General features: G+C 40.4%; 1 protein-coding gene across 1 annotated transcript; it reads left to right on the top strand.

Moving 5' to 3' along the window:
• The first annotated feature begins 6,015 nt into the window (after window positions 1-6,015).
• On the top strand, window positions 6,016-21,908 carry LOC106566828 (putative G-protein coupled receptor 173). Its single transcript, XM_014135278.3, has 2 exons — window positions 6,016-7,033; window positions 16,953-21,908. Exon 2 carries the CDS (start codon window positions 17,183-17,185, stop codon window positions 18,344-18,346), a length of 1,164 nt encoding a protein of 387 aa, XP_013990753.1. The 5' UTR covers window positions 6,016-7,033; window positions 16,953-17,182; the 3' UTR covers window positions 18,347-21,908.
• The last annotated feature ends 580 nt before the right edge of the window (window positions 21,909-22,488 follow it).

Genomic DNA, 22,488 nt, shown 5'->3' with positions numbered 1-22,488 from the left:
CCCTCCCAATGTGTTCTCCAATCTCATAAAATATTTTTGAAAAATGCTCAGTGCCGTTATCCTCGCAAGGTGAGGTATAGAAAGGTACTGAAAACAGGGGTGCCAATAATTTCGACACCTATCTTTTGAGGAGGGAATAAATATGACTTGTTTCTGATCATTTGTATTCATTTAAAATAATATAATAAAATATATATATATATATATATATATATATATATATATATCATACAATTTAGCTCAGTATTTGGAATTTCTATTTTACACTGTCTTTTATGCTCATCTTTATCAAGAGTGCCAATAATTTGGGATGTGACTGTAACTGTAACTGGGACAGGTTTGACACAAATAGGGCTTGCATAATTTAAGTGACTTACCCTACCCTCAATAGTTTGAAACACAATATATTTCATTCCAAACAAATCCTTCAAGCCACAATGGCTATGAGGGCTCAGGGCTCAGGGCCAGACCCAGGAGGCAGATGGTTTGAGTGTTTGATATTTATTAGTTCCAAAAGGGGTAGGCAAGAGAATGGTCGTGGACAGGCAAAAGGTCAAAACCAGATCAGAGTCCAGGAGGTACAGAGTGACAGGCAGGCTCAAGGTCAGGGCAGGCAGGCGGGTACAGAGTCCAGAAAACAGGCAAGGGTCAAAACCGGGAGGACTAGTAAAAGAAAGAATAGCTAAAGCAGGAGCATGGGGGAAAAGACGCTGGTTGACTTGAAACAGACAAGACGAACTGGCACAGAGAGACAGGAAACACAGGGATAAATACACTGGGGAAAATAAGCGACACCTGGAGGGGGTGGAGACAATCACAAGGACAGGTGAAACAGATCAGGGCGTGACAATGGCAGTGTACAGAAAGAGTTTGTGTTGTGATACTGTTGATTAGTTAGGTAATCCACTGTATTGCACTGAATTAGCATAAGTAAGTTAAATGAGTTGGGTTGTCTGCATGCGACATGTCAATATTAGGAAGGTGTTCCTAATGTTTGGTATACTCAGTGTATGTTACAAATTTTGCAGAACTTCTGATATGTTACAAATTCTAGCTAGGTGGCTAATGTTACCTAGCTGACTAACGTTAGCTAGGCTAGGGGTTAGGGTTAAGGTTAGGGTTTAGTTTAGGAGTTAGGTTAAAGGGTTAGGGTTAGGGGAAGGGTTAGCTAAAAGGGTTAAGGTTTGGGTTTAGGGGAAGGGTTAGCTAACATGCTAAGTTGTTGCAAAGTAGCTAAAAAGTAGTAAGCAGTTGAAAATGTGCTAATTAGCTTAAATGATAAAGTTACTCTTGATGAGAACTTGCAACCTTTGGTTTGCTAGACATTCGCGTTAAAAACCCATCCACGCTGACCAACCACTTTCATGTTTTCCTTAATTAACCATCTGTCTTATGTAACCATACCAAATGTAACATTTTTTACTAATTTGAAAAGTAGTAAGCAGTTGGAAATATGCTAATTAGCTTAAATGCTAAAGTTACTCGTGATGAGAACTTGCAACCTTTGGTTTGCTAGACATTCGCGTTAAACACCCATCCACGCTGACCAACCACTTTCATGTTTGCCTTAATTAACCATCTGTCTTATGTAACCATACCAAATGTAACATATTTTACTAATTTGAGTAAATGTACATTTACTATGTTATATCTAGACTATGAGACCACGTTACGTGACACCATGACCCTGAGGGGCCTACACTCTCTGCAGAGCTATCTGCAGGCTCTAAACCCTGCATCTAGCCTACAATTAACCAGCACTGTCTCCAAACCACATCCCTAAATAACTTTCCAGAGTTCTCTCTTAACTCCTTTTACCCATTTAACTCTTGGACTGGCTATGAGGAGTAGGGTTTATCATGTGTACCAAGACACATTTGCCTGAAACTTGTATTCTTGTGTGAATGTAAAACACAGCTGAGGGAAAACAATGAAATTAACCTCATTCTGCGGTGGAACAGAGAAAGGACACAGATTGTTCTGTCTTTTACCACACATTCTGACATTCCTGACCACACATATTGTATTGATACTTGCTGACAAGACATTTGAAAAGCACTTTTTTGTGAATTTGCATCCTTACCTCCTACATATTAATTTGAAAGTGATTCATAATGAAATGAATATGTCTCTTATTCAACTTTTCCTCTTTCCTCGCGTGAGAGGAGTGGTGGTGAAAGTAGGCAGTTGTTGACCTCAAGGTGTCATAATCGTGACTTGCTGAAGGTTACATTTTCATTATGACGTACAGTAGTACATGCTCAAAACAGTAACAGCATGAAAAGTTCCCTAGAATGAAGGCCAGACGTAGGTTTATATTGAATGAGAATATAAGGTACTGCAAGAAGTTGTGCAATGTTTACCATTGGGTAGTAGACTGATCAGTATCGTTTTAGAATTAAACAGTTTATGAAAATATCAATGTTACAGCTGATGACATCAAAATGTGTATTTCTTAAGAGAAATTGAATTTCTTGCTGTTGTTGTGTCTACTTTACTTCTTCATTTATTCTGTAATAAAGATGATGATCATCAGTATCATTAATACCACCATCACCACCGAAAATTGTTAGCAAGGCATTTTACAGAGGAAACATTAACATAACCAACGAAAAATTGTCCATTACGCAACGGGGAAGCCCACGCGAGGTAAAGTACGACATTCTAAGCAGGTGTAAACACTTTGTTCTGAAAAGTTATTTTTCAGGTTTTCAAAGGTCATCTATCTAAAATACACCACAGGAAGTTGCAAGGAAGCTGTCTACTTGAGCATCTCAATTTCATTTTCAATACATTCTTATTAAACATTACCCTTATTAGATAACAACTGAATACAGGCCTTGACAAAAACCTGTGTGGGGTTTGTTTTTCATAACTGTTTTTTAATTAATGCCATGGTGTGTTTTTCAAATTTTTAGGATATAATTTGGAAATTCTGTAACAGTTACTGTATGATAGTAGGCCTATTTTCATTCATCACAAATCTATTTGTTAAAAACCAATAGTTTAATCTGCTAAGTGAAGCAACAAAATACACTGAAAATTACAGAAATATATCCATTGATATCACATGACTTTGACTGAATACAGATTGACAAAATGTTTTGTCCTAAAACTTATTAAAATGTTTTGTCCTAAAACTTATTTCAGAACTCATTAGCCATGCTGTATTAATAACTTGTCATTGAAAATAGTCTCATCAAATTTCAAGGTGGCCTTTTTCTATTACTATTTTATGACAATGGCCAACATACAGTATTAGTAATTTAGTACAAGGTTATATAGAGTTAGATAATGACTTTACTTGGTAATACTCATATGTGGTTCATCCTGTTACAGAGCTAACATTGACGTTGATTAATGCAGATGGAATTGAGATGTTTTAGTTCCAGTACCACCGTATACAGTATAACAACATTGAGGTCATTTGATTTAATTCTAACTACCCAATGGTAAACATTACACAACAGTATTTTATATTCTCATTCAATAAAACCTAAGTCTGGCCCTCATTCTAGGGAAATACCCATCAGTTTCACAGACCATTCAGATAACACTGTTGTCATACCAACAGATGAACCATAAACATGTGAGTACAAGGCTATTGAGAGAGATGAACCATCTCTGTTAAAGGGAAAGTTCACCCAAATTACAGATTTAAGTAATTGTATTAATAAAGTATTCTAAAGGCATACAGAATCTGCAATCCATAGTTTTGCAATGCTAACGAATATATTATCATCTTAATATTAGTACCATAAAATATAAAACAATGGGGGGTAATAAGCCCTGTTCTTCCAGATAGTATTGGGTCATAGACTCCCCAGATCCTTAGCCTACACATCAAAGACTGCAGGTTCCCAGACTACTCCATATGATATTCAGCTCTTTTTTATGGTCTGTCGAGACAGATAGGAACAGTTGTCCAGGAATCATGAGCAGTAGGGACAGGCTACAGTTCACTTTGCCTCCCAGCCAAGATCTTACCTGGGACCAGGCTTCCCGGTTGGCAGATGCACACTATATGCCTCGTTTGCCATACACACAACGGCAAGAAGTTCCTAGAAGTCCATTATTATGTAATATTCACCATTTACTTTGACATTGACCTTGGCTGAACAAGCTTATACTAGGACACAAATTCAATTGAAAAAAGACAGTTTTACATTCTTCCCCGGCCCCACAGAATGAAGAAAAACCTCCAATGGATTGTTGCTATGATTTTTGGGAGAGTTACTCTGTGTCCAGCTCTCTTTCCTAAATATTTCCCTTTGTCAGGAGATGCCATCTGGTCCCCTAGCTTCCAGCGGTTTAGACAGCTGTCGAGGCAGGCATGACGGCACTCGGCACAGTGTTGTGTCATGCCGAGACAAAACACCTTTTTACCAGGGATTTAGAGCAGGATTAAATGATTGGGCACCAAGAGCCTTACAAGGGAAGTGACTTACAGCACCGCTTTTTATGTCAATATCAACATCACCTGGTGAAGCCATGTGGTCTGATGCATCCACAATGCAGTCTGACCTTCACTAATACTATGGAAGTATTTGTAGAGATGACGATAGTGATGATGGTGATAATAATGATGATAAGGATGAGGATGGGGTTGAGGATGATGATGATTATGATTTTGATTATAATTATGATAATGATGATTATTATGATGAGGAGGATGATAGGGCGATGATGATTATTATGATGATGAGGATGACGATGATTCAAGTAAAAAAACAACATCTAAACAGATAGTCATCTAAACTAAAGACAGATGAGAAATTGCAGTGCACCTGACTTTTTCTTTAGCTCTCTAGAGTGGCAGCTGTTGCTTCAGTCTGACCCTTGATATATAGTGAGCTCCAAAAGTATTGTGACAGTGACACATTTTTTTGTTGTTTTGGCTCTGTACTCCAACACTTTGGATTTGAAATTATACAATGGCTATGGTAAATAATGTATTGTGTTATTTTGGAGTCACTTTTATTGTAAATAAGAATAGAATATGTTTCTAAACACTTCTACATTCATCTGGATGCTACCATGATTATGGATAGGCCTGAATGAATTGTGAATAATGATGAGTGAGAAAGTAACAGACGCACAAATATCATACCCACCAAAAAATGCTAATCTCCCCTGCTATTGTAATGGTGAGAGGTTAGCATGTCTTGGGGGTATGATATTTGGGTGTCTGTAACTTTCTTACTCATCATTATTCACGATTCATTCAGGCCTATCCATAATCATGGTAGCATCCTCATTAATGTAGAAGTGTTTAGAAACATATTCTATTCTTATTTACAATAAAAGTGACTCCAAAAGGACACAAGGCATTATATACCATTCATTTCTATTGGGCACAAAAAATAAACAAAACAAACAGCAAATGCATTCAACAAATGTGTAGAGTCACAAGCTTGATGTAGTCATTGCGTGCTATGAATATGGGACCAAATACTTAACGTTTCACTACTTTAATACACATATAAGGGCATTACTTTTGGTTCCTTAAAATGGGGGGACTATGTACAAAAAGTGCTGTAATTTCTAAACGGTTCACCAATATGGATGAAAATACCCTCAAATTAAAGCTGACAGTCTGCACTTTAACCTCATATCATTTCAAATTCAATTGTCACTGTCCCAATACTTTTGGAGCTCACTGTATAAACAATCTATATTTACATATAAATATACTTTGCTATCACATGATCAGGTCAAGTAATACTTTATTATAGGGCCTACCACCATGATGGGAAAGCGACAACATTAAAAACAATAGCCTACAGCAATTGAAATATATGCTTTGTTAAAAAAAAAGGGCACAGTAACTTCAAACTGTCACATCATGAAGAGGGGAGATAATATTTCCAATATCCTTTCCATGTAGTGAAGTTATGTGACTGATTGTGTATTACACGGATTCTTTTTTCTCTCTAGAACACGGTACCACGCGCCTGTCCTATTCCGAAAGATCCCGAATCTTACCTCGCTAATTCCGAAGGGAGCCGAGGGAAACCCGAGGCTCCGCGCATAGACGAGAGCCGCTGTTTCCAATTCACCATTGCTAACAGCCATTTCATTTAGGTCATTTCTAGTTTTCATTATTTATACAAGGACCGAGGATGGATTCCGAACGACTTGACATGTCCGTGAAAGACCTGGGATTTGGGATTTATCACCGCAAACAATGAATCGTTTTTTTCAATCCCTTCAAAGACCAAACCAGACGGGTGCATTTTTAAATATATAGGGCGCCTACAGACACAGTGTACATATTTTAAAAAAAAAGATGACTGCACTCTGAACGGAGTCCGCATATTGGCCTACAGTTGAATATGGAAGAGGATGGGTTATCACTGAAAATATAAATCACTGGAGACTAGAATGGTCGAAAAAAGGCGTCTCTTTTTTTGATGGAGAATCCAACAAGCAGAGCAAGACCCACGATAAAAGCGTGATGTTCTGTAATATGACCACCGTTATTTTCACAATTGAGATGCGTTTACCAGTGATAGGATCCAGTTGATGACATTCACCGAGAAATAAGTATTTGAAAACAGAAAAGATTGTCAGAATTGGAATTTACTCATTTGTTCTATTCTGTCAATGTGATGGGAATTTATTGCTGAACATTGGGAGAGCTTTATGGAAAACCCGAAGACATGACATGCACACGAAAAAAGAGGAAACGATCCTTTTTGTTCTTTAAAACCTGTGTTTATTTAAGAAGTCTGCAACAGGCTTAATTGACGGGGGAGCCTTGCAAAAGTAAAAGTATATGTGCATTAAGATCTGATTCTACTGAGGTGACAATACCTTGTATAAATTATGTTTTCAGTCATTTAATTGTGAAGGATGTCGACATTCATTGTGGATTATATTTGGAATTTATGCTCGTTTTGTTGACCCCTCTATGCCATTTACTGTTGCTTTACCATGATCTTTGAATCATTTTATATTTAATGTGGACTGCAACAAGCGGCCTAGAATAAAATCCTAAGCCTTTGTCTCGAGGACAAGCATAATAAATAAGGTAAGATTTCCTTTCACCTTCCTATGTCATTTTTTTGTTTCGGTGTTTTTGTTATTACTCCCAGGCCCCACGTAGCCTTATTTTTTCTCTCGGGTACCTGGTTAATTCGTTAACGCGAGTGAAACCCATTTTTGGGGCTACAACATAGCCTATTTCTGTTATGATTCATGCAGCCCCATGACGCATGCCATAGACAAACTGTACATGTAGGGCCTTAATATATTTTGGTTATTGTAGTCGACACACACCACTGCAGATTTAAGTGCCATTTGTGTGATCTATGCCCTATGTAAATTACATCAAGGAACCGCATTATGGACACGAGGCTATATCAATCGGTAACTATATTATTCACTGGGCGAATTTCCGTTATGACAGCATCGATACAGGTCTACCCATTTGCGAATGCGATGCAACTGGGGTGTTGGGGTCTCGTCATCAGCCCTCGGTGATGAATTATTATCAACATCATCTGTTCATGAATTCTGAAAGGATCGGATCAAGTTGAATGCTTCAAATGACCCAGTCTACCATAGGCTCTAGGCCTATTCGCAATTGTTCATGCATTTACTTAACTTCAAACATGACGCGTCAAGCCCACCACTAAACCTATTGTATTTTCCCTAGCCCCGGATGTGTTTATTCATATTCTAATACCGTTGTTTATAATTGCATTCGGTCGGTGTTGAACAGTGTCAGAGTGATTCCGGCTCCTTTGGTTGGTGAATTCCGCGTCGCCTCCTCCCACCGCGACCATGGCAGCGGTACTCTATTGCTGTTGCTATCCAGTTCTTGACAATGGCTCAGCTACCACCAACCCACTCCAATTTCTCCAGGCCCCTCCCCTCATGATCAATAGCCTTTCGGTATTCCTGTGAAGCTCTTATATCCCTATAGCCAGTATATTAATTTTGCAATCAAAATTATATAGGCCTACACATGGTGATGTAATCTTACCTCATCAATATCTTTCTTTTTTCCCAACGTTTGAACTCTTTTTCCACTCACATCTTTCTGTAAATTAATAATCTATTCTTCATATGCCTATTTCTCTAATACCTTTTTGGCCTCCAGGCATAAGTAACATAAGCGGCAAAATGAGTAGAATTGCAAGAAATGTGAAATAAAATTGCTAAATGTTCTCTCCGCCCCATTGGAAAATGGTTAGAACTGAAGAAAACTTGCTTTAAAACAGAAAAAATGTCTCCCTGCCCCGAGGCTAAATTTGTGGAATTGCAGGAAATGAACTTCAAAATTCTCTGCTGTCAAGAGTTGGCCTGCTTGTTAGCATTCCCCCAAACCAAATCTCGCTTAGGGCCTCCAAAAGGCTAGAGCCGGCCCTGACTGTAGGGCTTCTACAAACTGTTCTCATGTTCTAGCCACCAAGGTTCATGCCACTTAGACTAATAAAGTCACATGAAATGTAATAGACCAGAGCCTTATATTTGGATTATAGATTCTTTATCTCAATATAAGGCTCTGGAACAGCCTAATTCATTCTAAATATCTTAGGTGTAATGATAGAGGTGTAATGATAGAGGTGATTGAATAGGAGACACCAATAGTGTATGCTACAATAAAAAAAAATGATTCTAATACTTTACCAATTATTAGCCTATGACAGGTGTGTGTTTCTGCTGTGATTCTGCTATTGACACAGACAAGTGACCCTCAACCACATACTTCATCTAGCTATTGTTAATCTACTAACTCAATATATCAGGTGCCACCCAGGACCGGCCCCAGGCATAAGCCATAAGCAGTCACAGGGCCCCCGGTCGTTTGTTGGAATCTATAGTATTCCACAAATGTAACCATGGGGAATGGTAATATAGAAGACATTATGTCTCCATGACCATAGTATTGCATCATGTGAACAGAGTCAAATGATACCACAGTCCCTTTCTATAGCTAGCAACACAAAACTGTGACATTGCTTTGGTTTAAAAATGTCTCATGACTAATTAGGTAAGCCCCTGTTTATATCTGAAATATTGAATTTACTATAACAAATCAAAAATGGAAGAATATATGTATATGAGAGATTAGGCAATTAACAAGAATATAGGCCCCTATAGGTTTTTTAAAAAAATATGCCATATTGAAATTGGTTTAAAGGTACACTACCGGTCAAAAGTTTTAGAACACCTATTCATTCAAGGGGTTTTCTTTATTTGTACTATTTTCTATATTGTAGAATAATAGTGAAGACATCAAAACTATGAAATAACATATATGGAATCGTGTAGTAACCAAAAAAGTGTTAAACAAATCAAAATATATTTTAGATTTGGGATTCTTCAAATAACAACCCTTTGCCTTGATGACAGCTTTGCACAATCTTGGCATTCTCTCAACCAGCTTCACCTGGAATGCTTTTCCAACAGTCTTGATGGAGTTCCCACATATGCTCAGCACTTGTTGGCTGCTTTTCCTTCACTCTGCGGTCCGACTCATCCCAAACCATCTCAATTGGGTTGAGGTCTGGTGATTGTGGAGGCCAGGTCATCTGATGCAGCACTCCATCACTCTCCTTCTTGGTAAAATAGCCCTTACACATCCTGGAGGTGTGTTGGGTCATTGTCCTATTGAAAAACAAATGATAGTCCCACTAAGCACAAAAGAGATGGGATGGTGTATCGATGCAGAATGCTGTGATAGCCATGCTGGTTAAGTGTGCCTTGTATTCTAAATAAATCACAGACAGTGTCACCAGCAATGCACCCCCACACCATAACACCTCCTCCTCCATGCTTTACAGTGGGAAATACACATGCGGAGACCATCCGGTTGGAACTAAAAATCTCAAATTTGGACTCCAGAACAAAGGACAAATTTCCATCGGTCTAATGTCCATTGCTCGTGTTTCTTGGCCCAAGCAAGTCTCTTCTTCTTATTGATGTCCTTTAGTAGTGGTTCCTTTGCAGCAATTCGACCATGATTCACTCATGGTCTCATGATTCACTTGATTCACTGTCTCCTCTGAACAGTTGATGTTGAGATGTGTCTGTTACTTGAACTCTGTGAAGCATTTATTTGGGCTGCAATTTCTGAGGCTGGTAACTCAATTTCAAATATATATTTTTTATATTATATATATATATTTTAACCTTTATTTAACTATTAACGTATTATTTGCAGTAGAGGTAACTCTGGGTCTTCCATTCCTTTGGTGGTCCTCATGAGAGCCAGTTTCATCATAGCGCTTGATGGTTTTTGCGACTGCACTTGAAGAAACTTTCAAAGTTCTTGAAATTTTGCGGATTGACTGATCTTCATGTCTTAAAGTAATGATGGACTGTCATTTCTCTTTGCTTATTTGAGCTGTTCTTGCCATAATATGGACTTGGTCTTTTACCAAATAGGTCTATCTTCTGTATACCCCCCCCCCCCCCCCCCCCCCCCACCTTGTCACAACACAACTGGATTGGCTCAAATGCATTAAGAAGGAAATAAATTCCACAAATGAAGGCACACCTGTTAATTGAAATGCATTCCAGGTGACTACCTCATGAAGCTGGTTGAGAGAATGCTAAGAGTGTGCAAAGTTGTCATCAAGGCAAAGGGTGGCTATTTGAAGAATCTCAAATATAAAATATATTTAGATTTGTTTAACACTTTTTTTGGCTACTTCATGATTCCATATGTGTTATTTAATAGTGTTGATATCTTCACTATTATTCTACAATGTAGAAATAGCAAAAAATAGTAAAAATAAAGAAAAACCCTTGAATGAGTAGGTGTTCTAAAACTTTTGACCAGTAGTGTACATTTATGTATTTCAGCTCTTATTCATTAATATAAGCATTATTATTCAATAATATGGGTGTTGTTTTAAATGAAGGAGAACTGGGTTCATCAGGGACCACTGGGTTATTATGAGTAACTGTGTTAGCACTTTATAATAACTTTAATTAGTACGCCATCATAAATACTCAGGTATGCTTATAAATGTTTTAGAAATTATTCTAAATGTGTATAATAATTTTACTCTACGTATAAATAATTGTTTACTAAGAAAATTATTCTGAAGTGTTATCATAGACTTTGAGAACTAACTATGGGTGCACTAATAACTGAAAACAGTTTATTGTGTGATACCTTCATTGGCTTTCTCATATGGTATGCACTCCCCAGAAAAAACGAAACCATAGCTATTCTCCATCTGAAACTATCAATGTCCCCACCATTCATCACAATAGTTCATATAGTCTTACAGACAGACAGACAGACAGACAGACAGACAGACAGACAGACAGACAGACAGACAGACAGACAGACAGACAGACAGACAGACAGACAGACAGACAGACAGACAGACAGACAGACAGACAGACAGACAGACAGACAGACAGACAGACAGACAGACAGACACACACACACACAGAATAGCACAGCACAAGGCAGAATGGTCCTGTAGCCTAGCAACAAGCTGCTGTAATTACTGTGACAGAAATACATTAGTATGCCTGCGGTGAAACAATGGGTCTAAGCCCTTCTCTCTCCTGTAGGACTCACATACTCCATAATCATCACCTGTGCATTCCCCCGATCACTTCCGACGGTTTCATCAATACAAATGATGGTGGTGGAGTGGTCAATACCGATTGACTCCCATCACACACACACACACACACACACACACACACACACTCATACACAAGAGAGCATGCACAGACACCTACACATGCACACCACTGAGCTATCAGACATACTGTACATCTCAAGTGTCACTGTGCAATGCAACCTCTTTTGGAAATGCCCGGTCAGTGGTCCCCAAAGTGACTGCACCAATGAGGCTTCATCAAGCAAATGCCATCTCAACTTCACAAGTGATTTGTTTTCCCCCCATCTCCTTCACACACACACACACACACACACACACACACACACACACACACACACACACACACACACACACACACACACACACATACATACATACATACATACATACACACACACACACACACACACACACACACACACACACACACACACACACACACACACACACACAAAATAATATAAGGTGTTGTAGCCTAGCAACAAGCGAGGTAATTACCGTGACAGACTAGTTGCTGGCATGCCATGTAGCGTGTGGAGAAAACAGCTGATATGATTGGTGCTGAGGGGGAAGGAGAAGATGTTCCACAGCATGCTACAGCAGATGCCTATGTGAGCCCTGTTTCGCCCCTTGTAGAAACAGTTGATTGATTCCATGGGACAAATGATTTGTGTAATTCCGAGGATGATGACTTGAACATCTTCCTCCACTATTATGACATTTGATTCTGTATTACAGGCCTTGTATAATGCTCGAAGATAGGGGCTTTAATACAATGTATTAATGTTGTAAACAACTACAGTCAGAACTTTATTTTGGGGTAAAGGGTGGGACAGGTGGGACAGACTTAGACATAAAGATGGAAAATGAGTTAAAGGGATAGTTCAGGATACCATTTGTATGTCTCTGCGTCCAGTATGAAGGAAGTTAGAGGTAGTTTTGCGAGCCAATTCTAACTAGCTGTCACGCCCTGACCAGGTGAACTCAGGTATATTGGGTCAGGGTGTGTCATGTTAGGTATTTTTCATTGGTTTGTGTTTGGTTTACGTTTTAGCCTTGTGTAAGCTCTAGGTGGGTTTATTTCTATGTTGGGTTCTGTCGATTCCCAATCAGAGACAGCTGTCGCTAATTGTCTCTGATTGGGATCACATTTAAGTTGCTGTTTTCCCCACGCTGTTTGTGGGGTGTTGTCTCTTTGTTTGAGCACGTAACGTAGCTGCATTTTTCTTGAGTTTTGTGTACATGTTTAAAATTCCAGTGTGTTGAATAAACATGTGTTCGCTCCCAGCTGCGTTTTGGTCCGCTTCCTCGTCACCAGGCGACGAACGTTACACTAGCGTTAGCTTTGTGGAAAATAATAATAATTGTATCCACGGGTCCATCTGACTCTGGGGAAGTAGATAAAGGGGTTAATTGTCAAAATCCCGAACTATCCCTTAAAGATTTAACTGAAATGGAATAACATACCTTATTATTATGATGTACTACATACAGTGGGGTCCAGAATTATTGGTTCCCTTGATAACAATGAGCAAAAAATACTGTATAAAATAAATAATTCAAATACTGGGCTAAATTGTATGCTCATTTGTTAAACAAGTAATATAAAAAAGATATGGGTCAAAATTATTGGATCCCCTGTTTTCAATACTCCAGAACCATTTAATTACATTTGCGTTTTAGTCTTTTTAATTTTTTTTAGCAGAAGCTCTTATCCAGAGCAACTTACAGTTAAACTAGCTGAGACATAAGGCAGATGTATTATTTAAGATACTCTTTGAAGAGGTAGGTTTTCAGACATTTTTGTATTTTGGGCATGGACAGTGCTGTCCTAGCATAAGGGGAAAGCTGGTTCCACCATTGGGGTGCCAGGACAGAGGAGAGCTTTGACCACTGCTCCCGTAGGGGTGGGACAGCCAAGAGACCAGAGGTGGCAGAACAGAGCGCTCGGGTTTGGATGTAGGGTTTGAGCATAGCCTGAAGGTAGAGCAGGGCAGTTCCCTTTGCTGCTCCATAGGCAGGTACTTTGGTCTTGTAGTGGATGCCCGCTTCGACTGGAAGCCAGTGGAGTGTATGGAGGAGTGGGATGAAGAGAGAAATTGGGAGGTTGAACACAAGACGGGCTGCAGTGTTCTGGATAAGTTGTAGGTGTTTGATGGCACAAGCGGGGAGTCCAGCCAGTAGAGTTGCAGTAGTCCAGAAGGGATATGACGAGTGACTGGATTAGGACCTGCACCGCTTCCTGTGTGAGGTAGGGTCGTACTCCACGGATGTTGTAGAGCATGAACCTGCAGGAGCAAGTCACTGCTTTGATGTTTGCAGAGAATGACAGGGTGTTGTCCAGGGTCACGCCAAGGTCTTTTGCACTCTGGGAGGGGGACACAGTAGAGTTTTCAAACATGATGGAGAGGTCTTGGGAGGAAGAGCAGCTCCGTCTTGTTGAGGTTGAGCTTGAGGTGGCGGGCTGACATCCAAGCTGAGATATCTGCCAAGCACGCAGAGATGCGTGTTGCCACCTGGGTGTCAAGAGGGGAATGAGAAAAGCAGTTGAGTGTCATCCGCATAGCAACGATAGAAGAGACCATGAGAGGATATGACAAAGCCGAGTGACTTGGTGTATAGAGAAAAGAGGAGAGGACCTAGAACTGAGCCCTGGGAGACACCAGTAGTGAGAGCACATGGTGCAGACACAGATCCTCTCCGCGCCACCTGGTAGGAGCACATGCCAAGTAGGATGCAATCCAGGAGTGTGCAGAGCATGAGACGCACAATCCTGAGAGGGTGGAGAGGAGGGTCTGGTAATTCACAGTGTCGAAGGCAGCAGATAGATCGAGGAGGATAAGAACAGCAGAGAGAGAGAGTCAGCTTTGGCACAGAGAAGAGCAGTCTCAGTTGAGTGACCCGTCTTGAAGTCTGACTGATTATTGTCAAGAAAACCGTTCAGAAAAAGATAACGAGAGAGTTGGTCAGAGAAAGCACGCTCAAGTGTTTTGGAAAAGAATGAAGGGAGACCGATCAGAGGGGTTGAGTGTTGGTTTCTTGAGGAGGAGAGATACTCTGACCATCTTGAAGTCAGAGGGGACGCAGCCAGTGGTCAGGGATGAGTTGATGAGGGAGGAATGGGAGAAGGTCTCCAGAGATGGTCTGGAGAAGGGAAGAGGGGATGGCCGTCGAGTGGGAAGGTTGTAGGGCATGGCTGGATTTCAGCTGGATTTCAGCAGGATTTCAGCTGGAGAGAGAGGGAAGAAAGAGGTCAAGGTGTAGGGAGTTCTGTGTGAGTGGGACCAGTGGACTCAGTATGCTGAGTGAATGAGGAGTGGATGTCATCAACCTTTTTATCAAGAGAGGAAGGAGGGAGAGGAGGTGGAGGATTAAGGAGGAAGGAGAAGGTGGAAAAGAGTTTCCCAGGGTTGGAGGCAGAGGCTTGGAATTAAGAGTGATAGAAAGTGGCTTTAGCAGAGGATACAGAAGAGAAGGTAAAGAGGAGGGAGTGGAAGGATGATAGATTCTCCGGAAGTTTAGTTTTCCTCCATTTTTGCCTAGCTGCTCAGCACCCTCCCCCTGCGAGGATAAAGTCACTGAACCTTTTTCTAAAATGTTTATGAGATTGGAGAACACATTGGGAGGGACCTTAGACCATTCCTAGTCAAAAACCTGGTTGCCTCTGCCTGGAGGCCGCAAGTGAATCTTCTAGCAAGACAATAACCACAAGTGTACACCAAAATCCACAAAGAAATTGTTAATTTACCACAAAATCAACATTTTGCAATGGTCATCTCAGTCTCCAGAATTGAACCCCATTGAAAATGTGTTGTTTGGATTGAAGAGGGCAGTCCATAAGCACAGATGAAGGATATCGAGGATCTGGAAAGATTCTGAATGGAGGAATGGTTTAAGAACCCTCCCAATGTGTTCTTTAATTTCATAAAACATTTTAGAAAAAGGCTCAGTGTCATTATCCTCGCATTGGGAGGGTGCTGGAGTATTGAAAACAGATGATCCAATCATTTTGATCAATATCTTTTAAATATTTTTTATTACTTGTTGAACAAAACCTCTTTCTCTGAGCAATTGTATTAGTATAAAATAATGGAATTGTTCTATTTTTTGGTAGCATACAATATAGCTCAGTATTTGTATTATTCATTTTATACAGTCTTTTGTCCTCATCTTTATTAAGGGATCGTTAGCTGACATGGTCTAGTTGATCTGGAGATTTCTGAATAGTTATAAATAGCTCTCTTAAGACAGGGGTTCCCACACTTTTTCATTCGGGGCCCCCCTTCCAGCATTGGGGAACATCCCCCGCCACGTCTATATCTATGGGCACCATCACTGATCAGAGAATTTTGCAGGTTTAAAGCTTATTTCTTGCAATTCTACACATTTTGTCAGGGTGCAAAGAACATTTTTAAGTTTTAAAGCAAATTTTCTTGCAATTCTATACATTTTGCCATGCCATGTGATATTTGAGTGACAAAAAAATTGACAACAGTATATATGGGCTAAAAAAACATTAGCTGACATGGGCTAGTTGATCTGGACATTTCTGACAAGTTATAAATATCTCTCTAAGGTCTGCAATGACTGACATGACAAGAGGAACTGATGATGCACTAGCCAATTTCAAATTGCACTTTGTGCATTCTACTATTACAACTTTTAAGAGTAAGTTGAAAGCCGGCGTGATTTTGTTTTATTATTTATTTTGGGGGGGAGGGGGGACCCACGGGCCCCAGAGTTTGGGAACCACTGTGCTAAATGACATCAATGCAAATGTAAAAAAATGCTGCTGGAGTATTGAAAACAATTTTGACAAATAATCATTTTGACAAATATCTTTCATATTTTTTTTTATTAAATGAGCATACAATTTAGCTCAGTATTTGTATTATTTATTTGATACCGTATTTTTTGCTCATCCTTATCAAGGGATCCAATCATTCTGGAAACCACTGTATGTAAACTGGGGCTACTAGGGCTAATCATCTGCATATAGGTAGTTACACGGTTGGTAGAACGGCTGTGTCTAACACTTCATACTCTTACCTAACTCCATATTGGCCTAGCACGATATTGACAGTTAGGTAATCATTGCATATCATAACCACCACTTCCTGGAAATTATGACATTTTACAAAACAACTGCTGCAGTCCAGCTAGGCCAATGCTGGAATCATAAAAGCATTGTATTTTAATACTAGAAAAGCCAAGAGACACACACCTCTCATATTAACCTTATACAGTATACTCCCTGTAAACGCTTACACTGTTGTATTATTCCACACTGATGTAAGACCTGGAAGTCCATCCAAACGTTTAATGCTTGCTGTTCTTACTTCCTGTTTACAGGAGCTGAAGCTGTGAGAAGAAGAGGCACGAGAGGTAGAGCTACAGGAAACGAGGGGCTTAGTGAAAAATGGGGCAATGCGGACTGAAGCGCTCCGGTTCCATGTGAGATCAAAAGGAGAGGCAACCACGAGGACGAACGAAAGGGCAGCTGGAGGAGGAGGCGGAGGAGGAGAGGGAGAAGGAGGAGTGGATTTCAGGAGAGAAGAGGGCATAACCTGGGAGACAAAGGGATGGCCAATGGCAACGAGACCAGTGAGGGGCTCGGCGGTCCCCTGGCGGCGGTGGTGGCCACGACGGGAGGGATGGCAGTCGGGGGCCCATCGTCAGCTGTGTCCACCTACATCAAACTGGTCCTACTGGGGCTAATCATCTGCATCAGCCTGGTGGGGAACCTGGTGGTGTCTCTGCTGGTCCTCAGGGACCGGGCCCTGCACAAGGCCCCCTACTACTTCCTGCTGGACCTGTGCCTGGCCGACACCATCCGCTCGGCCGTCTGCTTCCCCTTCGTGCTGGTGTCCATCAAGAACGGCTCGGCCTGGACCTACAGCGTGCTCAGCTGCAAGGTGGTGGCCTTCATGGCCGTGCTCTTCTGCTTCCATGCCGCCTTCATGCTGTTTTGCATCAGCGTGACGCGCTACATGGCCATCGCCCACCACCGCTTCTACTCCAAGCGCATGACCTTCTGGACGTGTGTGGCGGTGGTGTGCATGGTGTGGACACTGTCGGTGGCCATGGCCTTCCCACCTGTCTTTGATGTGGGCACCTACAAGTTCATCCGCGAGGAGGACCAGTGCATCTTCGAGCACCGCTACTTCAAGGCAAACGACACACTGGGCTTTATGCTGATGCTGGCCGTGCTGATCCTGGCCACGCACGTGGTCTACATGAAACTGCTGCTCTTCGAGTACAAGCACCGCAAGATGAAGCCTGTCCAGATGGTGCCAGCTATTAGCCAAAACTGGACCTTCCACGGGCCTGGCGCCACCGGCCAGGCGGCAGCCAACTGGATCGCAGGCTTTGGTCGGGGCCCCATGCCGCCCACCCTGCTGGGCATCCGGCAGAACTTGCACAACCAGAACCGGCGCCTGTTGGGCATGGAGGAGTTCAAGGCGGAGAAGCAGCTTGGCAGGATGTTCTACGTGATCACCCTGTTGTTCCTGGTGCTGTGGTCACCCTACATAGTGGCCTGCTACTGGCGGGTGTTTGTCAAGGCCTGCACCATACCGCACCGGTACCTCTCCACCACCGTATGGATGAGCTTTGCCCAGGCAGGGGTCAACCCCATTGTCTGCTTCTTCCTCAACAAGGACCTGAAGAAGGGGCTCCTGGCACACCTGCCAGCCAGCTGTAGGACTAAACCTCATCTGCCCCGAGAGCCTTATCGCGTCATGTGAAGGGGACGGTGGGCGGTCGTTACCTGGGGAGGGTGGGGTGACAGGGATGTCTGGGAGTTGTTTGGTTGGCTGAGGGACCATTTGAGTTGTTGTGGCTTTTGATTCAGTGCAAGATGATTTAAAAGGGGTGGGTGTCAGTCTGGAACTGCTGAAGAGGTTAGAATTTCAGAATTCCATTCACCTCCATGTGATGTATCTGGGTTTCTCCTTGTCAGAGGAGAGCAGAGGTATTTCAAGCTCATTTGGGATGTTCTAAATAGTTTTTCTAAAGTCTTATTGGGGGAGTATTACACACAGTAACAGGCATGTGGTTGCTGCAGTGTAGAAATCATGAAACCAATTGTTGGTCTAAAATTATTATAGAAAGAATGTATGATTTCCGCATTTTATTATCAAACCAAAAACACCTTTGACTCCAGCTTATAGATTTGGATAGATTTTTAGATCAGTTACATTAAACTGCTAACTGCCATTTTTATTTTTTTAATAAATGGCCTTCTCCACACAGAAAGAATAGGAGACTGAACCAACAACAAAAGAGTCCATCTCAGATGCATGTATGTATTCTTACTTTTAATGTGGAACAAATATGAAACTGCTTCCTTCAACTGCTTCAATCAAAGGCATCAGTAACACAGTCAAACATACAAAATATGAGTTTTGTACAAATAGCATATTCAGGCACTCTCATGGGTTTATTTGGTGTTTCTCAGATTAATTATTATGTTTATTTATTTGTCCATCTTGAGATCTACATTAATTTTGATGATTTGAACAACTAATACCCTTGAAAGAAAACATGCAAGATTTAGTGAAGTCGACGGAAGTAGAAACTGACAAGAGGCTATCATGGAAAGTCAGCAAGAGTTATTATGGCATGGTCATACGTTACGAAAATGTGCAATTAACATTCTCATTTGGTCTAATGAACACCTCAAATCAGTGGGAGATGGGAAAAACACGTGTTAAGAAGAGCTGCCATCGAGAAAAGTTTGATCTTGTATTCATTAGCGTTGAACAGAAATGAGCAGATACTAATTGTGAAGTGTTAATAGTAAGACAGAATTATGAAGTGCATGTTTAGGTGATATTTGTGTTATCCCATGATTCCTGAGGATAACTTAAACAAAACAATGCCCCAATCAAGGACAAACTATGAGAATCTGAGTCCATTTTATAACAGAAAACCAATGATGCATTGACAGAAAATGCTCAGTGCTCTTTCTAAATTCCTGTTGCTGCAGGTGGTATTGTTACAGATGATTGAACACCTTGGAAATCTCTTTAAATCTCACAAATTGTTTAAAAAGACAGTTGATAGTAATGTTCATAAAAGCTAAATCAGAATGTTTATATCTTCAGATAGAATAAAGTTATTTATCTTTGATGACAACATCACTTCACATGAAGGTCTTGGAAGAGGGGTGGGGGGAAAAACTTGCCCATTTATGTTTTTGCACATCGGAGGATGATAAATCAATTGTTTTTTTCTTAACATGATTTAGAATTGAACCAGAATGCTAACCAAGTGTAGGTCAGGACACAGAGATTGTAATATCTTAAGTGAATGTCAAGGAGAGGTTTGGAACGTGATACTATCCCTTTGTGGGTACAACTGTATGTTTCTTTAGGTTTTCTAATTGTCAACTGTTGTCTGCAAACAATAACAATGACACAAACTAACAATAACAATGAAAAAGCAACAGAAATTTGAATTGTTATTTCTATTATCTGGGTTATGGCCTTACTCTGTAAAAAAAAAATGAAAAAAAGTTGGTTTATAACCAATGCAAGAAAGAGTTGACAGCTGTATGCCTCTATGTGTTGAAGTAATAAACATCAAGGGATTATTCCAACTAATGGGGAAACACAACACTGTGGAATTAATGACTTTCGGTGGGAACACATAACTCTCCCCCTCGCAACCTAAAAGTAAATGCTCCAGTCAAAAACTTTAACAAGGATGGTATTAGAGAAAAAACACTTGCCAAATTGTAACACGGGAGTGTACAATTTTGTGCAAAGGACAGAGGAAACTTTAATCCAAAATGGACAATTAATGGAATTAACAAAAGCCCTTCCTGGATTAATGTGGATTTCTTTCAGAATTTTTGTTGTTGTTTCTTCTCTTATCAGTGGAAGGGGGGAGGGGATGAGGCTGGTGTTGTGTATTGATCTGTGAAAACAAGGAATGAAAAAAGATGTGTGAATTTTGGGGTTGGTTGGTGTTGGGGAGGGAAGGAGGGAGACCGGGAGGGATTTTTTGATAAGCAGAAATGCCTGACAGTGCTTTTTTTGTTGCTTCAGGCACACTACCTTTTGTAAATTAACTGTGACCTCTGTACTATTTAATGTGTATATGGACAATGGACTAACTTGGAATTGGGGGGGGGGGGGGTCCCGGTCATCATATTTTTACCATGCATGTGTGTGTGAGTGTTTCTGTACGTAAGTATGATGGTGTGTATGTTTAGAGGCTAGACTAGAGGGATGAAAACAAGGATATTTGGGGAATAGGAATGGCCAGAAACACGTTGCATTTTGAAAAATGTCAGTCCTGCAATGCTTATTCGAGTCTTTTTCACCCTCAGCCTGTTCCTGACACAGAGAATTGAATGTGCTAAAACCAATGAGGTTCATTCAAAAACCTGATGCAACGAGTGTGTCTTCTTAAACCATTGAATTGAAAAGCCTCTAGAGGTATAACATTTTTTACACGTGCAGTTCCTCTAAATTGGACGACAGAGCCTTCTGTCTGAATGGGGATTATGTTATTGCTTGTATGGGAATATAAAGGTTGAAGACAGTTTGAGATTGTCTTGGGGCGAGTGGTTCTATCCACACAGATACTATGATTATTGCACTCTTATTAATTTCCAATGTGTCTCAGTGAAAGGAATAACATCATATAAAATAATGTTATACATGATTTTTGTTTGGTTTGAAATACACTGCATTTTGTTAGTCATAGAACTGATTCAATTTCTATCTCTTCTGTAGTGTTTGGGCTTTGTAAAAGCCCAAAACCATCCAAAAGCCAATTTGACTTTGAATATTTCATTTGATGTCTCATCTAAGTTCACGGATTTTACAGTGTAGCTGTAGTTAGTATGACCCTGTATGTGGAGAGACTACATACATACTTATGTTGTGGATTTAAAATAAGAAATTTCACATGTGTGCATCCACAGTGTTATTATACATGAAATCTATGAAAACACAGAATCATAAGAATAGTCTCTGAATAGTACAACAAATCCTGAATTTCAGGACTTAAACAGTTTTTTTTTACTTTACCCTTTAAGCTGGACCCAAAATGTCAAAGCTCACAGAACAATCCGCAGATGAATATCAAACGTAAAATACAAGAGGTTTGAAGGATACCTATGTAAATGTCTTTAAACCCCTAAATATTATGGAAGCAGCAAGTCAGAGTGTGTGATTTCCATTTCTTTCTTGTATTATTTAAAAAGAAAATGGTTGAGCTGTTAAGCATGTCTCGCGCCATTTAGGATTTTTGTTGTTGGTTTTTGTAATGAAAAATAAATTTCCTTTGAAACTATTCTCTGCTAGAGTATGTTGCTCCTCACCTGTGATATTAATGCTAACATGTATTTTGTGTATTGCACTCATAATGGTTTTTAGCACACGCAACAGAAAGAGTATGAGTTCACAGGGTTACAAGAGACCATTGTAAAGGTAGTAAAGATACGGTATTCCTTTTCCATGCCTTGTTATCCATATTTAAGGTCACCAAGTTGTCAAGAGTTTACAAAACCCCAGATTAGCATACATTTTGTCATTTAATCTGCCTTTTAGATGATCAGCACTTGTGGGTAGAAAGAAGCTCATGATCAGTTCGCAGATCCGTAATATTATGATAAGCTATGTTTCAACTTTTGATGTTATCTTTCCTTTATACCAACTTTTGGCATCAAACTTGGGAAGCTTCCCCTCAAATTAATTTACAACTAATGCTATCCCACATGCTTGAAATTAAATAGACATACCTGTACATAGTGGCACAGCGGTCTAAGGCACTGCATCTCAGTGCAAGAGGAGTCACTGCAGTCCCTGATTTGAATCCAGGCTGCATCACATCTGGGAGTCCCATAGGGCGGCACACAATTGGCCCAGCGTCG

Source organism: Salmo salar, chromosome 13, assembly GCF_965601325.2.
Source record: "Salmo salar chromosome 13, fSalSal1, whole genome shotgun sequence".
Lineage (NCBI taxonomy): Eukaryota > Metazoa > Chordata > Actinopteri > Salmoniformes > Salmonidae > Salmo > Salmo salar.
Note: the sequence above shows the minus strand (reverse complement) of the source record. Positions and strands in the feature narration are given on the sequence as shown.